At 38.9% G+C, this 19,926-nt stretch overlaps 1 protein-coding gene across 1 annotated transcript; it reads left to right on the plus strand.

Moving 5' to 3' along the window:
- Positions 1 to 3,100: 3,100 nt before the first annotated feature.
- On the plus strand, positions 3,101 to 12,217 carry fam83b (family with sequence similarity 83 member B). Its single transcript, XM_080036676.1, has 5 exons — positions 3,101 to 3,270; positions 5,165 to 5,638; positions 7,756 to 7,920; positions 9,113 to 9,237; positions 9,646 to 12,217. Exons 2-5 carry the CDS (start codon positions 5,189 to 5,191, stop codon positions 11,654 to 11,656), a joined length of 2,751 nt encoding a protein of 916 aa, XP_079892802.1. The 5' UTR covers positions 3,101 to 3,270; positions 5,165 to 5,188; the 3' UTR covers positions 11,657 to 12,217.
- Positions 12,218 to 19,926: the final 7,709 nt, after the last annotated feature.

Here is a 19,926-nt window from a genome sequence, read left to right on the forward strand (position 1 = left end):
ATAAAGTTCTTGAATCTTGAATCTTCACTCAATTATCAGCGTCATGGTGGTGTCTTGTGTCAGTCCTGCATATTCTGAAACTTGCTCCAACTTGCCAGCAGGAGCCAAGAACAGCTCAAGGAACTGATCATGACGATCTCACGGAGCTGGAATTGGGTGTCACATAGGGTGACTCACAGGGAGGCCCCTTCAGGTAGAGAAACTCCCTGTGATTTAACGCACAAGTTACTTAATCTACACACGCCCAGATTCAAGACACAGCTAAACAATGGCGCCGGTATCTTGTTCTTTGTGTCTCCTTTCATGTGAAGCACTGTGGAACTACCAGAGGTGTTCCACAGTGTCTACATATCCCTGTTACATATCACGCAATGATGGATAGGAATATCATGATTGCATTATCATATTTTCCGGTGAATTCTTGTCAATAAATTAGTTATTTGAAAAGATAGGGGGCTAAAATAGAATCATTTAATTAGAAGAGAGTTTAAATCTAGCCCGGCAAATTTTTATCTCATTACACTATTTTGCCTTAATTATTTAATTACCATATCATGACAAAGGTGACAGACTTCATTTCCTGACTAACTCAGTGATGATACAAAGTAATGGATGGGAAAAGAAGGAAGTACCTTTCACATCCTTAAGTTCATCTAATTAATTTGCTACGGGTAGAATGACATGAACAGAAGAAACAGATTAAAGTGAATTTATAATATATCATTAGTCTTTCACCAAATATAACTTTTAGTGACAGTTTGACAAAGCATATATTATATATATGTATATGTGTGTGTGTATGTATGTATGTGTATGTATATATATATATATATGCACAAAATGATTCGGTACTCAATGTATATATGCATTATTATAGCTTTTTATTATACTGACATGCTAATAACATAATCTATCCAAGCAAAATTGATCTGTTAAGGGGTAGGACTAGATAAGTTTTTTTACTTCCTCCTACCCCCTTTCGAGCATGTCTGTTTTTCTTTTGTTTTTTTTTTAATTCTATTTCTTTGTTTTGCTTTTGTTTGTTTGTTATTTATTCATCTATTTTTTTATTGCATGTTCGAAATAAAGACAATCAATCAATCAATCAATCAATCAATATTTCACTCGTCTCCCCAGAGTATGTGTGTCCTCTGATTAAGCGCACTGTGCACAGCAAAATTAAAGACCTGATAGCCTGTTATTAAAACCATTTTACTGTGTGGGAGGCTTGAAGGAATTCCTTAATGTTTTGGCAAAAAGGCTTATTTCCGCATTTTGGGAAGTTAGATAAGAAGATTGATGCCCCTCTCATGGACACTAAAAGGGTGTAATTGTTGTTTTTACATTTAGTTGTCTTTTGTACAGACAAACCAAATTAGTTATAAGGTGTAAAATAAAGATAACTATAGGCAAAACAGAGAAGTTATCTCAATGATTACACTGCATTTTTTAATCAAAGTCGACCTGGAGCTGCAAGGTGTAGTAGAGTATCTTTGTGAAAACTTGACCACAGTGTGGGTGGAGCATGTACATATTTGTATGTCCAGGTGGTGAGGTCAGTGTGTGTGTGTGTGTGTGTGTGTGTGTGTGTGTGTGTGTGTGTGTGTGTGTGTGTGTGTTTGTGTGGGTCCATATGCTACAGCCAGTGGGAGAATTGGTTTCATTTAGCTAAGTGTTATATAGAGCCTCAGGATAGTTTACGTATACACACCTGGACTGACCTGAGATATGCTCTGGGGCTGATTGTGGAGATTCACTGATGAAATCCATTCCAAGGTGAAAACATTACTCTTGACATGCTGGTGCAGAAATAATCACTTGGTGTTAATAAGGTATCACTATACTATAATTTTTTTTTTCAATTCATTACTTTGAGCATGGGTAAAATTATTCCATTAAAATAGAGTTTTTTGCTACAGTATATAGTAGTGATTGGTTGCAGCTTTTTCTCAAGAAATTGAGTGAGAGCTGACCAGACAGGGTAAAGAATACCAAAAAAAGAATGCCGGTTGGCAAGATTTTACAAAATAAGTAAAGCAAATGGAAGAAAAAAAAAATCTTCAATATGTCTTCATGGCAAATGCCTGGGTCCGTCCTACAATTACATTGGAAATCACATGTGCTTGTTTGCTCCCTTTAGATGCACGAACAGCTGAATACCCACACATGTTTTTATAGCATAGCACCATCCATCATCCGAGGTAGACGAAAGTGACTAATAATACCTGGTTTATTAAGATTTGTTCCATCAGGTAAGAAACATTGCAAAACAAAGGCCCATTGTGACCACAACCGAGATGGAGATGATGATTCACGCTGTTATTTATTCCTGTCTTGATTATTGTAATTCTCTGTTCACCTGTTTGCGGGTTAGGGTTACAGTTGGATCAAAATGCTGCTGCCAAGTTCCTGACCTGGTCTCCCAAAAGGTCCCAGGTTACTGCAACCCTAAAGTCTCGCTCCCAATCAAATTAAGAATCCAATTTAATGTCTTACTGATCACTTTCACAGGGTTGCAGCATGGTCGGGCACCACCCTACCTTACAGATTTACTCCACACCAACAGGAATCCCAGGTCCTCAGATCAGGGTCTGCTTGTTGTTCCACACACAAGGCTCGAAACAAAGGGAGACTATGCTTTGGGCAGTCATGACTAAATTCTTGACGCTCTCCAATTTAAGATCTTTTAGAGTATGTGGAAATACATAAAATAAAAGCTAAACTAAAGTCCCACCTTTCTAGACTTGCTTTTACTTTAATTTTTTACTACTATCTTTGTTGATGTTATTTTTATATATATATATGTGTTCTGTATGTAAGCTAATTCCCTTTTGTCCCCTGATAAAGCAAAAACAATCACACAAAAACTGAAGTAAAAAAGCAAGCCATACATTCTCATGTTCTTCACCAGACCAAGCACTATGGTGAGTTTCTGTTCCTTGAGTGTTCATCAAAGCCTCTTTATGTCATTATCTTGATTTTTCGTCAGAGTGAACTTTGTTCCTAAAGGGAGGCTGGGAGTGGCCAAACGTTTCAAACAGGTTTATGGCTGCCTGTGAGCGAGTTTCAAACCAGAACCTTTTGCATGTCAAAACTGGAATCCACACCCTCAATCTGCAGACTGCTGATCATGTTGAGACACCTACTTGTCTTTGTGTCTCCCAGCCGGCAGACTGTAGCTCATCCAAATATTGAACATAAGCTGAACATACATAAGAGGGATATTCTGCGAGCAGTCAAGAGGATTCTCACACAAGAATCAATCTTAATGTAAGTTACTGTTGTTTAGCTTAAGATAATTGTGTTGGGATTAGCAGGCTATGCTTTTGAAAAACACCAACATTTAAAATGTATTATCTGAACAGAAGGAGGTCTGCGGTAAAATGTGTATATTAATATGCTGTTTGTACAAGGTTATGAAGTGCAGTGTTGGTTATGATGAGATATGATGCAACGACAGCTGTTCAATGTTTCTTTTACAGTTTGACATATCTATTTAAATAAGGCACAGCAAAGTCAACAACTTTTGACTTCCAAAAGATACCTCAAAGTGTAAATGAGATTGTAGCCCATAAATGAGCCTCTACCTGGGAACAAAGAGCAAAGAACAGCTGTACGCTGGCCTATTCATTTGTAATGAAAGCTACCTGGTGGAACTCACCTGTGAGACATACTGTACACACAGACTTTCCCAGGGTTCCATGTAAAGCACTTAAAATAGTAAATATCTTTAACATGTCAGCTGTCAACTGCAAATCATGTTAGCTTTCATCCATTGATGTTTATGAGGATGTATGTAGTTAAGAATCTCAGAATTATTTCACAAGTTATCATTTTCAATTACTTATTTCAAATCTCAGTTAAAAACTCACTTTTATCAGAATACCTTTTTTCTTTCAACTTTATTTTAATGCATTTCTTGTCTTTTATACTCAGATCTTGTGTATACATTATTAATACACTTTGTCCTGGTTGTAAGAACGTTTTTAATTGAATTTCATGTTATTTTTTACTTAGATTTTGTTTATACATTTTTAATCTGCTCTGTAAAGCACTTTGAAACTTTGTTTTAAGAGCAATACAAATAAGGTTATTATCATTATAATTATTTCAACTAAAAAACACATTTGGATTAAGGTGTATAGTTAAATGAAATCTGAAAACATTCCCTATCAGTTTTTTAGTTAAAGCTTCATGCAACCTTCTTTGAAAGGTTTCCCTTCGTCTATGCAATTCAAAAATCTGTTTTATAGCATAAAGTTTGTCTTACTGTATAATTGCATGTTTGCATGGCCTTTCACAGTCATACGATTACTTCAATAACAAACCAAGCTGCTTCCTCTTCTACTAACATGAGGTTTATGTCTGCTGGTTATTTTTTACCGAACCTTAAAGTGGAGCACTACAGGTGCAGTCTGCGACAACATTTGCCCCCTGGGCATGCACTTAGTCATCCTTTAAATCCTAGCAGTGAACAGGTTTACCGTCAGATATTGATGAGTCAGTTTTCATGATGTAGCTTGTTGGAGGCTTACCTCATTGTTCCAAGCCATACAAATAACAGGTCTATTTGCACGTTAGATACTGTGTCATACTGTTAAAGAAAATATTATTGATGGAAATTATGGTGGTATAAATTATGGAGTATGCTTTGCTGTGTTTTTGAAAGTAACATTGATCTCTCTACTACTGTGGTACACACGATCCTAATGTCAACAAACAGCTTTACAAAAAAGGTACACAAAGCCCTTTTTTGCTACCAAGAAACTGATGTGGAGCTTATCAACAAACTGCTGATTAACAAGTAGTTCCTGGATAACTTTCAATCAGTGTATTTAGATTGTGTGCCAATTATCAGATCACCAACACATTAGTAACCTAGTAAATATTCACATTCATATATCTTATAACAGACACAGGTATTTATCAGTCTGTTCTCAAGTAATTCATATTATAAAGTCATATTTTTCTTTATTACTCAGAAACTATTGTTTAGATATTCTTTAATCAGGACATAGCTCCTATTTAGCTATTTTGTTGCCTTACCATAATTATCCAAAGCCTTCACAATATACAGTATTAGAGCATTATCCTCCCTGTAATAATGTTTGATCTCTGATCTTGATTCTTACATGATATCAATGATATCCATTATCTGTGACAGGTCCTACTAAAACAGTCTGGAACAATGGAGTCTGTGGAGTCTTCTCTGCTGTCGTCCTTGACGGGAGAGTTGAAATCAGACGACTACATCCAACCCCATTATAAGGAGTGCTATCGCCTGGCGATTGATCGCTTGGTGAGCGGGGGCAGTGATAAATACCAGGAGTTCCTGAAGGGAGAACGTATAGGGAGCTTCCTCTCAGAAGAAGAGCTTCTCTTCATCACTGAAAATGCAGAACAGTTCCGATCTCAAAACGATGCAGAGGAAATCAATGATCCAGTGGACACTGAATCATCCTCAGGGACATACTGGCCTGTCCACTCGGATGTGGAAACGCCAGATTTGGACTTAGGGTGGCCGGATATCTTGAATGAACATCTGCAGACAAATATAGATCTGCTCTTTCATCCAGCCAGACAGAACAGCCCCACCATCAAAGAGGTTGTCCGGAAGCGTATTCAGGAAGCAAGACAAGTAATCAAAACTAACAGAAAAAAATCTATATGTGTGGGTTCAGATGGATAAAACATTCACGTTCTGTTCCATCGCTTTATTGATTTATGATCCCCTCCAAGGTTCACTATGCAGTTTCAGGGGAGGGACATGTACAGTATTTACATTTGCAGAGCCTGTAGCCAGTTTACGAGACATATAAGACCCAACTTTACATGTTATTCTTAGTATTGAATAATTCTTTCATCATCAATCGAAAACAAAATTATCTTGAGGCTCCTGGGACCAAATGTTATACTAGAATATGTTTGTAGCCAAATATGTGGGCCCTGCTGCTGTAAATATCAACAGTGAAACAGTCACCTTTGAGCTTTCTAACTTCAAACAGTGTTCCAGGGATCACATTTTTCTGTGAGTAAAGTTTGTTTTTTCAGTTATGAGAATATACCTTATAAAATGTTCACTTCTCTGACACACCCAAAGTATAGTGCACCTTTAGGAGTTCCACAGAAATGTGTTGCTCTCAATTTCCAGCGGTAAGGAGTGTCTGCTGTGGTTGTCTAGGTCAAAATCTGGTTTCACAACTTGCTTTCATGAGAAGTCAGTGTGGGAATTAGCCGTCTATTAGAGAGTCATACCCTTCACACAAAGCCTTACGTAGTTTTCTGAAAAAAAGAATATTCTGCTTCATTGTTACAACCTTGTTACTTCTGCAGTGGTTCTTAATCATACCAATTTACACAGCCAAACCCCTTAACCCTGACTGACAGGAAGGACTGCAGAGAAATAAAAATGCAAGATGCCATCTCTTCTTCCAGCTCACAAATAACATCATCTTCTTAACTACTAATAATTCGAACCAGTGCAGGAAAAGTATTTCAAATCAAATGCAGATAGATATGTCACTAGATAAAACAGCTGGAAGGCCAAAACAGCAATTGTGTAAGTTTGAATAATATAAATAATATAACTTTAAATGTTGGAAACTCATTGGTCATCTGAGGAACAGATATCTTTTTATAGAAATCTCCAACACACGGATATTAAAAGAGGCAAAGCGATATGATCGGATGTAAGAGTTCATTACATGCAACTGGAACACAGTGGGATATTGCGTTTCATAAGATTCATAAATGTTGTAGGGGAGAACGGGGTAATGTCAGACACTTTTTACATGTGCTTCCCTCCTAGCGAGTTAAAATGATTTATCGGTAAAATGTACACATTTCCTATTGATTCAGGATGTTTCATAGAAATTGCCATTAGCAGAATTTATTCAGGACGAAGGGCAGTGAAAATATGATTGTTTTAAAACAAGTTGTCTTGTGTCTCACTTTACCCCAGCCTAGGGGTAAACTGAGACGGACCAGAGAAATCAAGGGGGTATACTGATCCACTTACTTTTTCCACTCTAAAAAACTGCCATAACATCACATGTTGTAACAGTTAGAATCCTGACAACTAGCTTGAAAACAAAATATTCCAGAATATAACTAATGTCGCACTAGTAACCTGTAACCTAGAATCATGGGGTTTGGTCAATTAAACACATTTTTTTCTAAACATTTGAAAGTAACTATAATCAAATACAACATATAATTCATATTCAATCATTAACATTCAATTGACAGATATAACCAGTCAGATTAAAACCAGTTGATTAAGTTGACAGCAAGAAAACGTACTTTTCCATGCAAAATAGACATTTTTGTGAAAAAAAACATGCGTACAACATCACCATGAGTTCCTCTACTTCATGGTCAAGGGGGAATGAGAGGGGCTTGAAAACATATATCTCAAATGACCAAAAATGGGTTCCGTTGCCTAGATACAGGGGGTGTCTCACATTACCTGATGTCTCACTTTACCCCGTTCTCCCCTATTAGGTTTAGATACAAAAATTACTTCACATCTCTATATTGATTTCAGTAAAATCCAATTGGCTACCTCACTCTGAGGTTTTAATCGCTCAGGTCTTTGTTGTCAGACTCTCAATTACTATTCATGCCTATAAAAGAAGACTGCGAGCATGGCCTGTATCTATAAGTCTCACTAGTGTAAACTGGTTGGATCGGCAATCTACACATTTTTCTTTGGCAAGTTGACCTGAACATAATTTAATCACTTTGTTCTTGCAGGTCATCGCCATTGTGATGGACATCTTCACTGACATAGATATATTCAAAGAAGTTGTTGATGCATCAATACGAGGAGTCCCAGTCTACGTGCTTTTGAATGATTTCCATTTGAAAAGTTTCCTTAAAATGGCTGAAAATCAAGATGTCAAAATTCAGCAACTCAGAGTAAGTTTATGACTTAAAAAGTCTCGATTTCATTAATTTTTATTTATATAATATACTAATACTCATTACAGTTAAACTTTTTGGAAATATTTTTTTAATGGTTCTGGTTATGGTTGGCATAATTTGGTGACATATAGAAAAAGAGTATCATAAGATAGTTTGACCTCTTGGAAACAAAGTCTTTGCCAAAGATGCCATTAGATGAGAAGATTGATACCATTTTCATGCTTGTACTGTGAACAAAAAAGATAAAGCGAGGAGATAGTGTCTTTGCGACTGGAAACGGGGAAATGACAAGCCAGCGCTAACAGAGGAAAATCAAGCCCTGAAAATACCCCAACTTGGGTTTCGTAAAATGTGTCAATTTGTTAGCTTGCTGGCATGCATATTTCTGCTACCTTAGCTAGCCAGGCTAACCGCTAAGCTACCAGCTGCAGCTTCATATTAAATAATAAAGTACAAGACTGGTATCAATCGTCTCACAAACTCTAAAGGTGTGAACACACTGCACTCCGCAGCGCGCGGTTGGCCTCGCGAACCGCTCCATGCCCGCCGCCGGCCGCCCATTGGCGCCACGCAAAATACATTGACTTTGTATGTAAACTCGCCAGTGCAGTGTGTTCACCCCTTAACGCTTGGCAAACATATAATACATACATAGTTTATTATAATTATAATACTGTATATACAGTATATAATAAGGACATTTCCCCTCCCCAAATGTTTATTTTTCATCTTTAATAAGAGGCTGTTAAAGGGTAACCTGGCAACTTGTGTACAATTGTGTGTGACCCTAAATGTACATGCATAAAATGATGCAAATGTCTATTTTAGTATACTGTGTTAGGGCTTCACTATTGAAAAATAAAATGGGTTCCTCCTGCTTAATGGGTGGAGTCATTATTATTAATTAAGCCAAAAAAAGCAAAGGATTCAAACACACCCTTTAAATTCCCATTAAGTGCATATCACATGACAGCAACATCAACAACAATCACAACTTAGGTACTAACAAAACAACAACTACATGTTTCAACTCTTCATTATGTTTTTTTTAACCAGCACAGTAGCCGACAAAACCGTTCTTCTGAAGTGTTTAGTCAGTGATTGACACACTCATTTCTTTCTGCTGTGAATTTTTTAAGTGCTCAATCTCTTTACTGACATTTTCCTTTCACTGCTCCAACCACAGAACATGAGGGTACGCACTGTGAAAGGGCAGGATTACTTCTGTCGATCAGGAGCCAAATTTCATGGGGCAATGGAGCAACGATTCCTTTTAGTTGATTGCCACACAACCATTTTTGGCTCATACAGGTAAATAAAACTGCAGTACCCTAGGAGAAGCTGTGGTGGAGGCCACTGAGGTGTAACGTAAATGCATTCATGACGCACATCGCATTTACTGTCTGTCACAATATCACTGATGCCTCTAGAAGCAGTATGTGACTAAACCTTATCAATCTAAAAAAAGAGGTATCTAGAAAATGTGACAAAAGTTACATGGAACTGGAAGAAAAAAACACATCTGCAAAAAAGAATTCCCTGGATTCGTAATTTGATCTTGCAGTGGTTGCTTTGTGTCTGTAGTTCTTTGCTGCAAAATAAGTTAAATTCAACCCCAACACATAACGCTACATTTTTAAAAGTGCTAAATGACTCATTGATATGACATTTTCATCACAATAAATTTATAAATATAAATGTTTTGGTGTTTGTTCACAGCTTCACTTGGTCATTTGAAAAGATCAATCTGAGCATGGTGCAGGTCATCACAGGACATCTTGTGAAGACATTCGATGAAGAGTTTAGAACACTGTATGCCCGGTCGACGGTACCACCTGATCTGTGCCCTGTGGAGGGTTTGTACCAACGCAACGGACCACAGGGACGACAGGTTTTGCCAAAATCTCATTCTGGCCAAATTGAACGAAAGGACCAGTTGAGGCATACACTGGACACAGTCTACAGGAAGACCTGTGAGAGGAAACTGGGCGCAAGAGACTTTGAGGAGCGACGTTATGATGAGGATCCTAACAAGCATGGGCCCTTGATTCAGAACGGCATTGGTGTTCATAACCGGATGACACAGTTACAGTCTACAGAGGCAATGGATTACTTGAAAAGGCACAGCTATGCAGGGGAGAGACAAGATGAATATGTGCCACAGAACATGAGGCCCAGAGCAAGCAACTGGAATATCTCTAGAGAAGCAGTAAACAGCACAAACAACTACCATACAAACAATTATGTACAAGGGCCACAGGTATTCAGAGGCCAAAATGTCCGTCAGTCATACAATGGCAAGGATAAAGAGGTTATGGCCGTGCAACAGAACATGCCAACACTGGAGAATACATCCAAGTCGTTCATGCGCACATTGAGGATTGAGTCTTACCTCAAAAACCCTGACGGCCCATACGGAGACTCTTTAGACCAGTTTGAATCACAGGACAAAGCTAGCTGCTACATGCAGAGAGGAATGAGGTCCTCCTATGTTTTCAGGTCCACCAAACCAGAGCAAATGGAGCCAAACAGACACATCAACAACTCCTCCACTTGTTTTACATCCTCAGCTGGGCCAAACACTCCTATGCACTACTCATCGATGCAGTGGAATCCAAAAGGAGCTCCCGAAAATAGACTAAATAGCGAAGAGTTCATGTTAAAGAGGCCAAGTTTGCAGATGTTGGATGGCAATCACTGTAACAAAAGTTATGGTTCAGGTAGAAACTCATATCAGTCTGCATACACTAGCCTAGACAGAGCGCAAAGTGGAAACATGATCCCAAAACCTGAGAGCCTGACAGACAGTTGGTACAAAAGGCATAGTGTGGCAGATCCAAGATCAAACACACATGAATCCTCAGGTCACGTCTATGGCTCATTAACAAGGATGCAAATAAACAGAAGCACAGCAGGGATCAGTACACAAAATGGAGGCTATAAGCCGAATCTAAACGAAGATCAGAGGTCTGTCTCTCATTATGATGTCAAGAGTATCCCAAGCACAAAGAGCCCAAGCACTTCCAGTTGGAAGGATCCAACATCTATGACGGTGTCTACAGCATTCCAGGAAGTGAAAAGCCAGGATTCGACAGCAAAATCCAGAAGCTCTCAACATTTTATTGATAAGAGTTCCAATAAAATAAAATCCATATTCAACATTCCAGTAAAAAAGGGCGATTCAATGCAATCCTTGGAAACGCTGAGTCTGAAGTCAGGCACTAGTACAGACACCATAACCGCTGAGGATGAGGTGACGATGTCAGGTGGAGGGGAAACAACTCAACAAACATCAACTGACTCTGTCAGGTCCTCCTCTGAGCACCAGAGGAGCCAGACAAAGGACGACCATCAAAAATCATCAAAATCTCGATTCAGAGCTGAGGAGCGCCGCATTCCACTGCAGATCTCTCTCCCCAGAATTACCACACACAAGAAACCCAGCATTCTTGACAAAAGTACAAGGCCTGGTCTTGACACACAAAGCTGGAGCAAAAGTCGAAGTACAGAGAATCGCGTTTACAGCAGATTTGAGCCTTTCTGCTCATTAGAAAAGAAACAATCTCCACTCTCAGGACACAGCACATACTCTCAGGACAAACCCGGAAGTCTTTCTAGAGGTGGGGCAGGCATTGAACATAACGTCAGTCGGACTGTACGAGGGCACCATGAAAATAAACTGGAGAAATTCTTTCACAGAGTGGGAAATCTCATACACAAGAACAAGTAGTGATTTATGCGTACGCATAAGCTATTATCTAAGCAGGTAAAGCACATTTTACTTCTAATGTTTATATTTTAACGGTTGGTCTTAATTTCTGTGTTTACTCCAGAAGGTGCTTTTAGTAAAAACGTTTTACATTTCGAACTGCTTATTTTATTGTGTACAGATGAATGTATTGAAAGGAGAATATATTTTATATGAATCAATGCAGCACACCTTTTCTCTCTCTACATACCACACTTGATTTCGATTCTCCACTTGGGCTTTTGTTGAAGTGATGTAATCAGAGCTGTCAACAATTGTTGCGGATGCCTTAAGCAGTTGTTTTGTAAAAAAAGACAGACATGAACAATTATATGTTTATATTGTATTGCTTCAGGTGTTTGACATACCGGAGTGCTCTTGTTACTTTCAAAGGATTATCCGACCTGAATGTAATCACTAAGTCAAGATGAAAGCGTTTTACAACTATGTCGACACATCTTTGTGATTCATGTGTCAGACAGAGGTTTTAGGAAAGCCGTGGGGTTTGCAAATATTTTTCTAAAATAAATGTTGTGTTTCCTTAATAAATGAGTGCACCTTCTTTCATTGAGTTTCAGAAAATAATAATATTATTGTCTTTTAATAAGTCTTTCGTTGAAGGTCCAACTGTTTTTGAAAATATATGACTTCCCTCTGTGAAAGACATCATCCATCCAAGGATTTGTTTTATTTTATGTGCTTTACAGCTAATTTTCAGTTGATTTCTCATCCTTTGCACAAGGTGATGCATAAAAACTTTGAGTGCAAAAACGAAACAAAAAATATATTTTGGATTCATAACCTAAACATTTTCCTTCTTTTAAAGTTATGTGCTTCAGTATTCAAAGGTAATATCAGCGGGTCCTACATCGGATCTCTGCGTCCTCGTAGTTATTCATGTATAATTTCAAAGACTGTTGCAGTTTCCTTTCTTAAGTGATACTGAACAAATTGTGACGAAAACAATAGCTGAAGATACAGTAAATGTGTTTCTCTGTGTTAGCCATCTACTGAAGAACCACGTAACTGATGCGATTATTTTGTAGTAAAGTTCAGCATATAAAGTTGTTAAATTATACTTTGGCAAAACATAAAAAAATAAGTGACTGAGTAAAATTTACTACAACCACTCCTGCCACTCACAGTGATTACACAAGGATAAAAGCTTGAATTTACATATATTTATATTTTTAATGTAATGGCTGATGGCTGAACCTACTGTATATAGCTATGAGAGTCACCACAGTTTTACGTACATACTGTCTGAAATGTGTTGACTGTTGAAGGAAATACAGTAGAAAAGTACCTGCACAGTGGAATCACAGCTCCATGAAGCTTTTGTTTGTGATAGTTAGACCCAACAAAGTTCTTCCAGTCCATGAGCTAAAAAGGTAAAACAAGAATAAGAGGAAGTAGCTTAAACAATTTAAATGACTACATGCAAAAGACATCCACAAGCATAGATGTCATATTAAATCATCCAGAAAAGAATAAGAAATAACCAAGCAAGGGAGGAAAAACATAACAGAAGACAACAAGTGAATAAATATTTGGTTATGATTTATTAATTTAAAAAATGTGAGTCACATCATGAATCTACTCAATTGATAAAGAATGTGGCCAAAATAATACTGAGTCATTGTAATCCAGACATTTTTGTCCAAATCAGTCAAAAGCTACTCACAATTTGCTACCTGTCCGTAGTGTGTGTGTGTGTGTGTGCTGAAAATAAAATCTGGTGTTTTACACAGTTAAGGCTCCTAAACGCAGCGGCTCGGAGAGAGCCACACAGTCTCACTGCCAGCTCGTCATGAGTCGCCGATGCAAACGGTCTGGAGAGCTGGACCACTCGCTCTGAGCATATAGTATAATAGTGCCTCAGTTAGTATGAATGTAAACTAGCGTTTTACCTTTTAAAAGTAATCACAGTTCATAGATATTAGAATGAAATATAAATTATATATTTTGCAAAAGAGATTTAATATTTATTTTCTAAATAATGTTTCAAAATGATTAAACATCTCAACCGTCCATGAGTAATACCTTGTTTGGTCAAAGTAGACCTGAACCTTGCCCTTAAATTGCTTTGAAAATCATAGTGATTATAATGTATCCATTTCATTGTAATTAGTCGCTCAGTTAAAGTACTGGTATGTGGTTAGAGGTAGAGTCAGCTATCCTAATCCAGAATACTTTTTGTCAAAATCAACTCAATTTCCACACCGCAACCTGTCTGTAGCGCCGGTGCACTGCAAAAAGTCAGGTGTTTGTACAGAGCCCAGGCTTTGAAAACTGCTATGTGTTCAAAAAGGGGTCGAACCAAGACCGGCAACACTGGCATCGCATACTACACCTTTAAAGGCAGCTGTTAATCATCCATTAGAGCACAAGTAATAAGTGAAAGAAACACCTGCTACTAATGTGAAGTTAAGCACAAAGTAAAGATACATAACAATATAGGATCAAACTTAAATGCTCCACATATTTGGATTAATAAGGAGAAGGCCGTCAAATGAAGCAGTGCAACTAAATTGATTTCGGCTTATGTCCCACACATGAGGGAGGAAGGAAAATTGTTGTCTGCAAATCTGGTTCTTGTGTGTAATACACGGTGTAATATGATAAATAAAACAAATGCAGTAAATCAGTTTTACACATGCCTATGAGGCTGGTTTATGAAGCTGCATGAGTGTCTCAGGATTGGCTTTACAATTTATAAGCCAAATTATGCTGAAATAGCTAAATCAAGGCAGTGCAATTTATCTCACTGACTGAAACAGGCTCAAACTGTCTCATATGTACAGTAACAACATTGTTGAATCATAAGAATGTGTCCAAAATATGTAAGAACAACAATTGTTATAATGATGCGATTAAAAGTGAAGAAAGGAATCCGTCTGACAAGTTTATTCGATTTATTTGTAGCGATTAATTGACATTAGGCCTATATGTTTTGCTGTACGTGTGGCCCATGAACCCCCAGCAGTTTTCCTTTTCGGCCCACTTGTTAAGGAGGTTGAATAGCCCTGCCGTACAGTAATGAGAGGATTGTATATTAGTGAGATTGGGATATTATTATTAATGATTAGGTTAACTAAAGCTAATGTGAAACTGAAACACAAAGTTAATTAAACAAAAGTCCTCCAGTCCCAAGTTTAATTGTAGTTGGTGAGATTTACAGCTTTGCCTCAGAGCCAGCAGTGGGATCAGTGCCAAGAAGCAGATAATGTTCAACAATGAATTATTAAGAATTAAAAAAAACTGAACAAAGATCTCAAAGAGTGTGTCAGAAACAACCTAATCTGCTGAAGCAGAAACTCGCTAAACAAAAACAAGAACAGTCCAAAGGTCATACCTGTCATTTCATCCCAGTCATTATACTTTAACGGGGCGTATTGATCAATTAGTATAAGTTATGTATGGAGACTTGGAGTTATAATATATGATTTTTTTTGTGGTGCCTCAATCATAGATTTCATTACATGGTGAGCAACAGCACACAGAGAGCACAGGAGGAAATTAATTAGTTAGGCTTCAGGATGGTTAATGAAAGTCTACAGGAGATAAACATGGAACATGGAGACTGTGTCTTGATAAGAGATTAATTTTTCTATTATTTAAACAATAATTGTATTTATTTGTTTATATTCATATGACACTTAATTAAAAATGGAAGTGTAATTTATATAAATTGCCATGATAAAGGTTTAATATGAAGGGCTTATTACTGACCAACCTTTTTGAGCGCAATCAAAGCAGTGCTCCACAGACAATCCATGATTTTCTGTGAACTTTCCTTTAAATATGCATCACGTGGGGAGTCTGACATAAATATATATTTAATGACAGCAATTGTTTTTTTTGTACATTTTATTTATAAACATTTTTCAAAACAACAACGAAAGACAAGCACATACAAAATACGGAATACAACAAAAAACAACAAAAACAGACAGCCAGCACTCACTCAGTACAAAGGAAAGAACATTTATTAATGCACATGTCGTGTTAATTAAACGAGATGTCTCAGAACGTCCACTCATGGAAATAATCAGAAATGTCCAGAGGAGACCGAAATCAGAGGGGATCAAGGCAGGCCTATAGCAATATTCATAGCAAAGACCCAGGATGTGGATACAACACAAATCAGTACAATGCAATACAGGTCAGGTACACTTAAAGAGGAATAAAAAAATGTTTTAATAAAGACCCAGGACCCAGTTTGAGATCTTTCCCTCTTGATGTGTTCTATGAAAGGCCTCCAAATCTTTTTTAAACTTGGCATGTGAGGAAGACAAAGTAAATCGAATTTCTTCAAGGTGTAAATAAGAAACCTATCATTTCACCACTTTTTGAAGCAGGGAGGAGAAGTTGACTTCCATTCTCTTAAAATAACCCGCTTTGCAATGACCATACCGAAAATGAGGGCTTGTTGTGGGAAGAGTCAGGGAATAGTCTGAGCAGCTCAATATCACCAGTAGACAGTCAGGAGCCAGTTGTCTGTTATATACGACAACAGGGTTCTCAACCCTCACGCAATGAGAGTGAGACACACGCATTTCAGGCAATTCACACGCTCCACGCCACACCTTGCATTTCTCACGCAAATTATAACTCTGCCAAACAATTTTTTTTATATAGCCTATAGCTTCGATAAATCCTGGCCTTCACCACCATCACCTAGTGTTGCCAACTTATTTATAGCCTACTATCTATGGTTGCCACCCGTCCCGTTTTTCCCGAAATTGTTCTCTTTTTTCACCAGCTGTCCCGAGGAAAGAAAAATCTCTCCCGGGACACAATTTGTCCCGTTTTTTGGGGAAAAACTCATTCGTTTTTTGGGGGAAAAACTAATTTGATTTCCTTCGTTCAGTAGTTAAGGCCGTTTCACACGGGCCGTGGCGTTTGTTGCGCCCACTAATGCATTCTGCGAGAGCCGAGCGGGCAGAGAGAAGGCGCAGCGTTTCGTCAGGCTACACGACAAGCGTGCAGGGGCGGTCCTAACGATCTCGGGGCCCGTTTCAAGACCCTGTGTGGGGCCCCCCACATTTATTTTTTATTTTTTTCTATGAATAATGCTTGTGCATGCTCCCCGCAAAAATAAAAAAGATTGTGGAAACTAGTTGGTTCATAGACGGATTATGAGATAATAGGCCCAGACTCTTAAAGCCCCCCGCCCCCCTCCCTATCCAGTCAGTTACATTGACTTTTCCGCAAAGATACATACGTTTACTGGCATAAACATATTAAGGGAGTCAGTGTTTCCCACAGGATTTTGGGATACTGTGGGAGATATCCTGTACCTTGTTGGGGGGTCCAGGGGCATGCCCCCCTGGAAGAAAATTGGTACAGTTTTAAAGTAAAATGCATCAATCTGAAAAATCAATCTGGAAAATTTAGATTTAAATCAAATCTTGAGCTGCAGAAGGAACATTATTTTTCTTAAACAGGCAGCACTCTTTACTCTGCAACTGTAAAAACATTTCAGAAGATTGGTCTGCAGACCCATGTTATATGATGGAGGGGCCCATTGCAACAGATACAGGGTGGAAAGCTACTTTTTATGAACAGTATATAATTTACATGTAGAAAGTTTATTCCTGTATGTGTGTGGGGGCCTTAGAGGCCCCTCATGAAGCCCATAATGCTTTTGTTTTGCACTTGCTTTTCGATTTTTCACCTACTAGTTGAGGGGCTAAGTTGGTTTTAGTGCTCCCACATTCAAATGCGGATGCCAAAAGAGTCTTCTCCATGGTTGGTCTTCACCAGCACCAGAAACAGACTAGCCCTAGAAGGAACATTGTCCTTCATTATGATGGTCTAAATGGCTGGTGTGGAGCCACAGTGCTTCAAGTGGGAGCCAGAAAACCCCTATCCTGAAGGCCTCAAAATCTGCCACTCGAAGCTACAACAGCGAGCATCAGTAATATCCAGTATCCATATTTGCTGAACTGAACTAAGAGTTTTACTGAAATAACTACCCCGAAGAACTACCCTAGGCCTACACCCATCTCACTAGTCTGGCATTTGGTATTAATCCAGTTATACTTTCATCATAAAATTACTACAATAGGCTATATTTTAACTAAAACAAAGAAATTATATTGAACTGAACTTGTGTTAAAAACCATTATTATGCTTTAAATTAATAAATAAACACACAATAAAATGTCGCTCGCGCGCTTCGCGCGCTCGCATGGGAAATCCGCTTCTGTCTCACTCTAAACAATTTCCAAAAGTTGAGAACCCTGCGACAATGCACAGATGAAAGACTTGACAGACTTGTATCCTACTCAGCCATTTTTCCCATAGCTCCAGCCCCAGCATTCTAGCTATCAGCCCCAGCATGCTAGCTACCAGCCCCAGCATGCTAGCTAGCAGCTCCTGAAGGCGCTCAAGCAACCACAAGAACACTGTCCAGTTCCTGAGCCCACTCCACATTTTCTTAAGGGGACCCGCCCTCTACACCCTGGGGCCTTTTTCTGGCCGCCCGCCTGTCACCCCGTGCACTGCCCCACTCCAGTTCCCTGACCAGCCGGTCACCCCCGTGTTCTGCCCCAGGCCATTTATTTTGTTTCCCTCCTCCTGGCTCCCCTCCACCCACCATGTTTGGGTTTGACTTATTTTTTACTGGTCCCTCCCCTAATGTGTCCTACCTGTTCCTCGTTGTCTACCTGTCTTGTGTGGTGTATCTAACTCCCTGTGTGTCATTGTTCCGTGTCTTTTCATTGTGCGTGTTGGTGAGTTCTCTGTGGCCCTCTTGCCTTCCCTGTATTTGTGCCTTTTTGCATTTTTGCTTTCCTTATTTTTCGGAGCTAAATAAATTAACATTTTCTGAACGGTCTGCATCTGGGTCCTCCCTGCCTGCCTGCTAACCACCCCGTAACAGGCTGACAGGGAAGTACCCGGAAGTGATGTAGTGTTACAAAGTTCAGACAACCTAGGGCCAGGGCCGCACACCTCACCTCCCCCAACCGAAGATTGATTCCAGAAAACCGATGCTCTTGCATTGCAGGCCCAGTAGTCATGTCGGAAGACAGGGAGTCCTAAACTCCCTTCCTCCGTGGACTTCTGTAAGTGAGCTTTTGAAATACGAGGGGGTTTGGAAGCCCAGATAAAGGGAATGACAGCGATTATTAGTGAAGATTTTGTTTCACTTCAGGCATGACGAACAACAACTCTCAACAGTCTCGTCAGGGTTTGAAATTAGGACAAGCACAAGAAATCAATAAAAACACAAGATGGGATCTGCTCTTCTCATGCAGCAAAGTACTTGAATGTGGTGTCTTGGCAACAATGTGTTCTTGTCTCCTGGACAACGGGTATGTTTAACGGACAGAAAGACATCAGGAACTGTGCTTCAGAACCACTCAACTCCAAGGTCCTACTTGCGGTATCTACGTCTGAGGGTGGTGAGACACAACCGCCATCACGTGACACCTATAAATGCACGCACACATGACAGAGGTTCTCCAACACAGCAAATGTCAGAGGCAATGTCCTGAGCAGGCTCCCATGACAAAAAACTTGAGCAAAGGAAGGAAAAGTTTGCTTATATACTTGTTTATTGGTTTTTAGTTGCAAGCACTTGTTTGTGAGTAGGGAATTTGAAGTACAGTATTATGTTTTGTTGTAAGAATCACTCTGGTTCCCGAGTTTACACTTTTCTTCTTCACAGGATTTAGATAGGGCAGACCTTTCAACAAAAGAGGCAGAATAATCCTATAAGGTCTGAGAGGCAGAGGCAGTCTAACGTTTTTATCTCTAATGGGGAGATGTGGTATAATTGCACATTAGTATATCACATATTGATGATGTGTTTTGACCAATAGAAAGCTTAACGTTATAGGAACCTATATGAATGGGAGTTGGGGAATACAGTAGGGGAAGGAAAGTCATGTAGTTGTTCTGAAGGTTGCTGCGCTAACAATAAAGTTGCAGTTAGTTAACAGTCGACTCATGCCCATAATTTTTCATCTCGGTTCTGCTCTCTTACCCTGAGCCAATAAGCATGTGTTGTGCATTAATCGGCAGAACTGACTGTTGCATCTGCTATTATTTTATTTCAGGGCATTGTTGTGAATTCCCGTATGCTGTCTAAATGCTGACCACTACAGAACCGAATAAAAGTGAACTCAATCATGAACTGCAGACCACTGGGCTCGCCAGCCAACCTTCCTACCTTTGTTCCTTAGCTTGTAAGACTGTTTTACTTATCTGTAATTAGTTACCTTCCTTTGTATTTTGTTGTA

This window comes from Ammodytes marinus (assembly GCF_949987685.1).
Source record: "Ammodytes marinus genome assembly, chromosome: 11".
Lineage (NCBI taxonomy): Eukaryota > Metazoa > Chordata > Actinopteri > Uranoscopiformes > Ammodytidae > Ammodytes > Ammodytes marinus.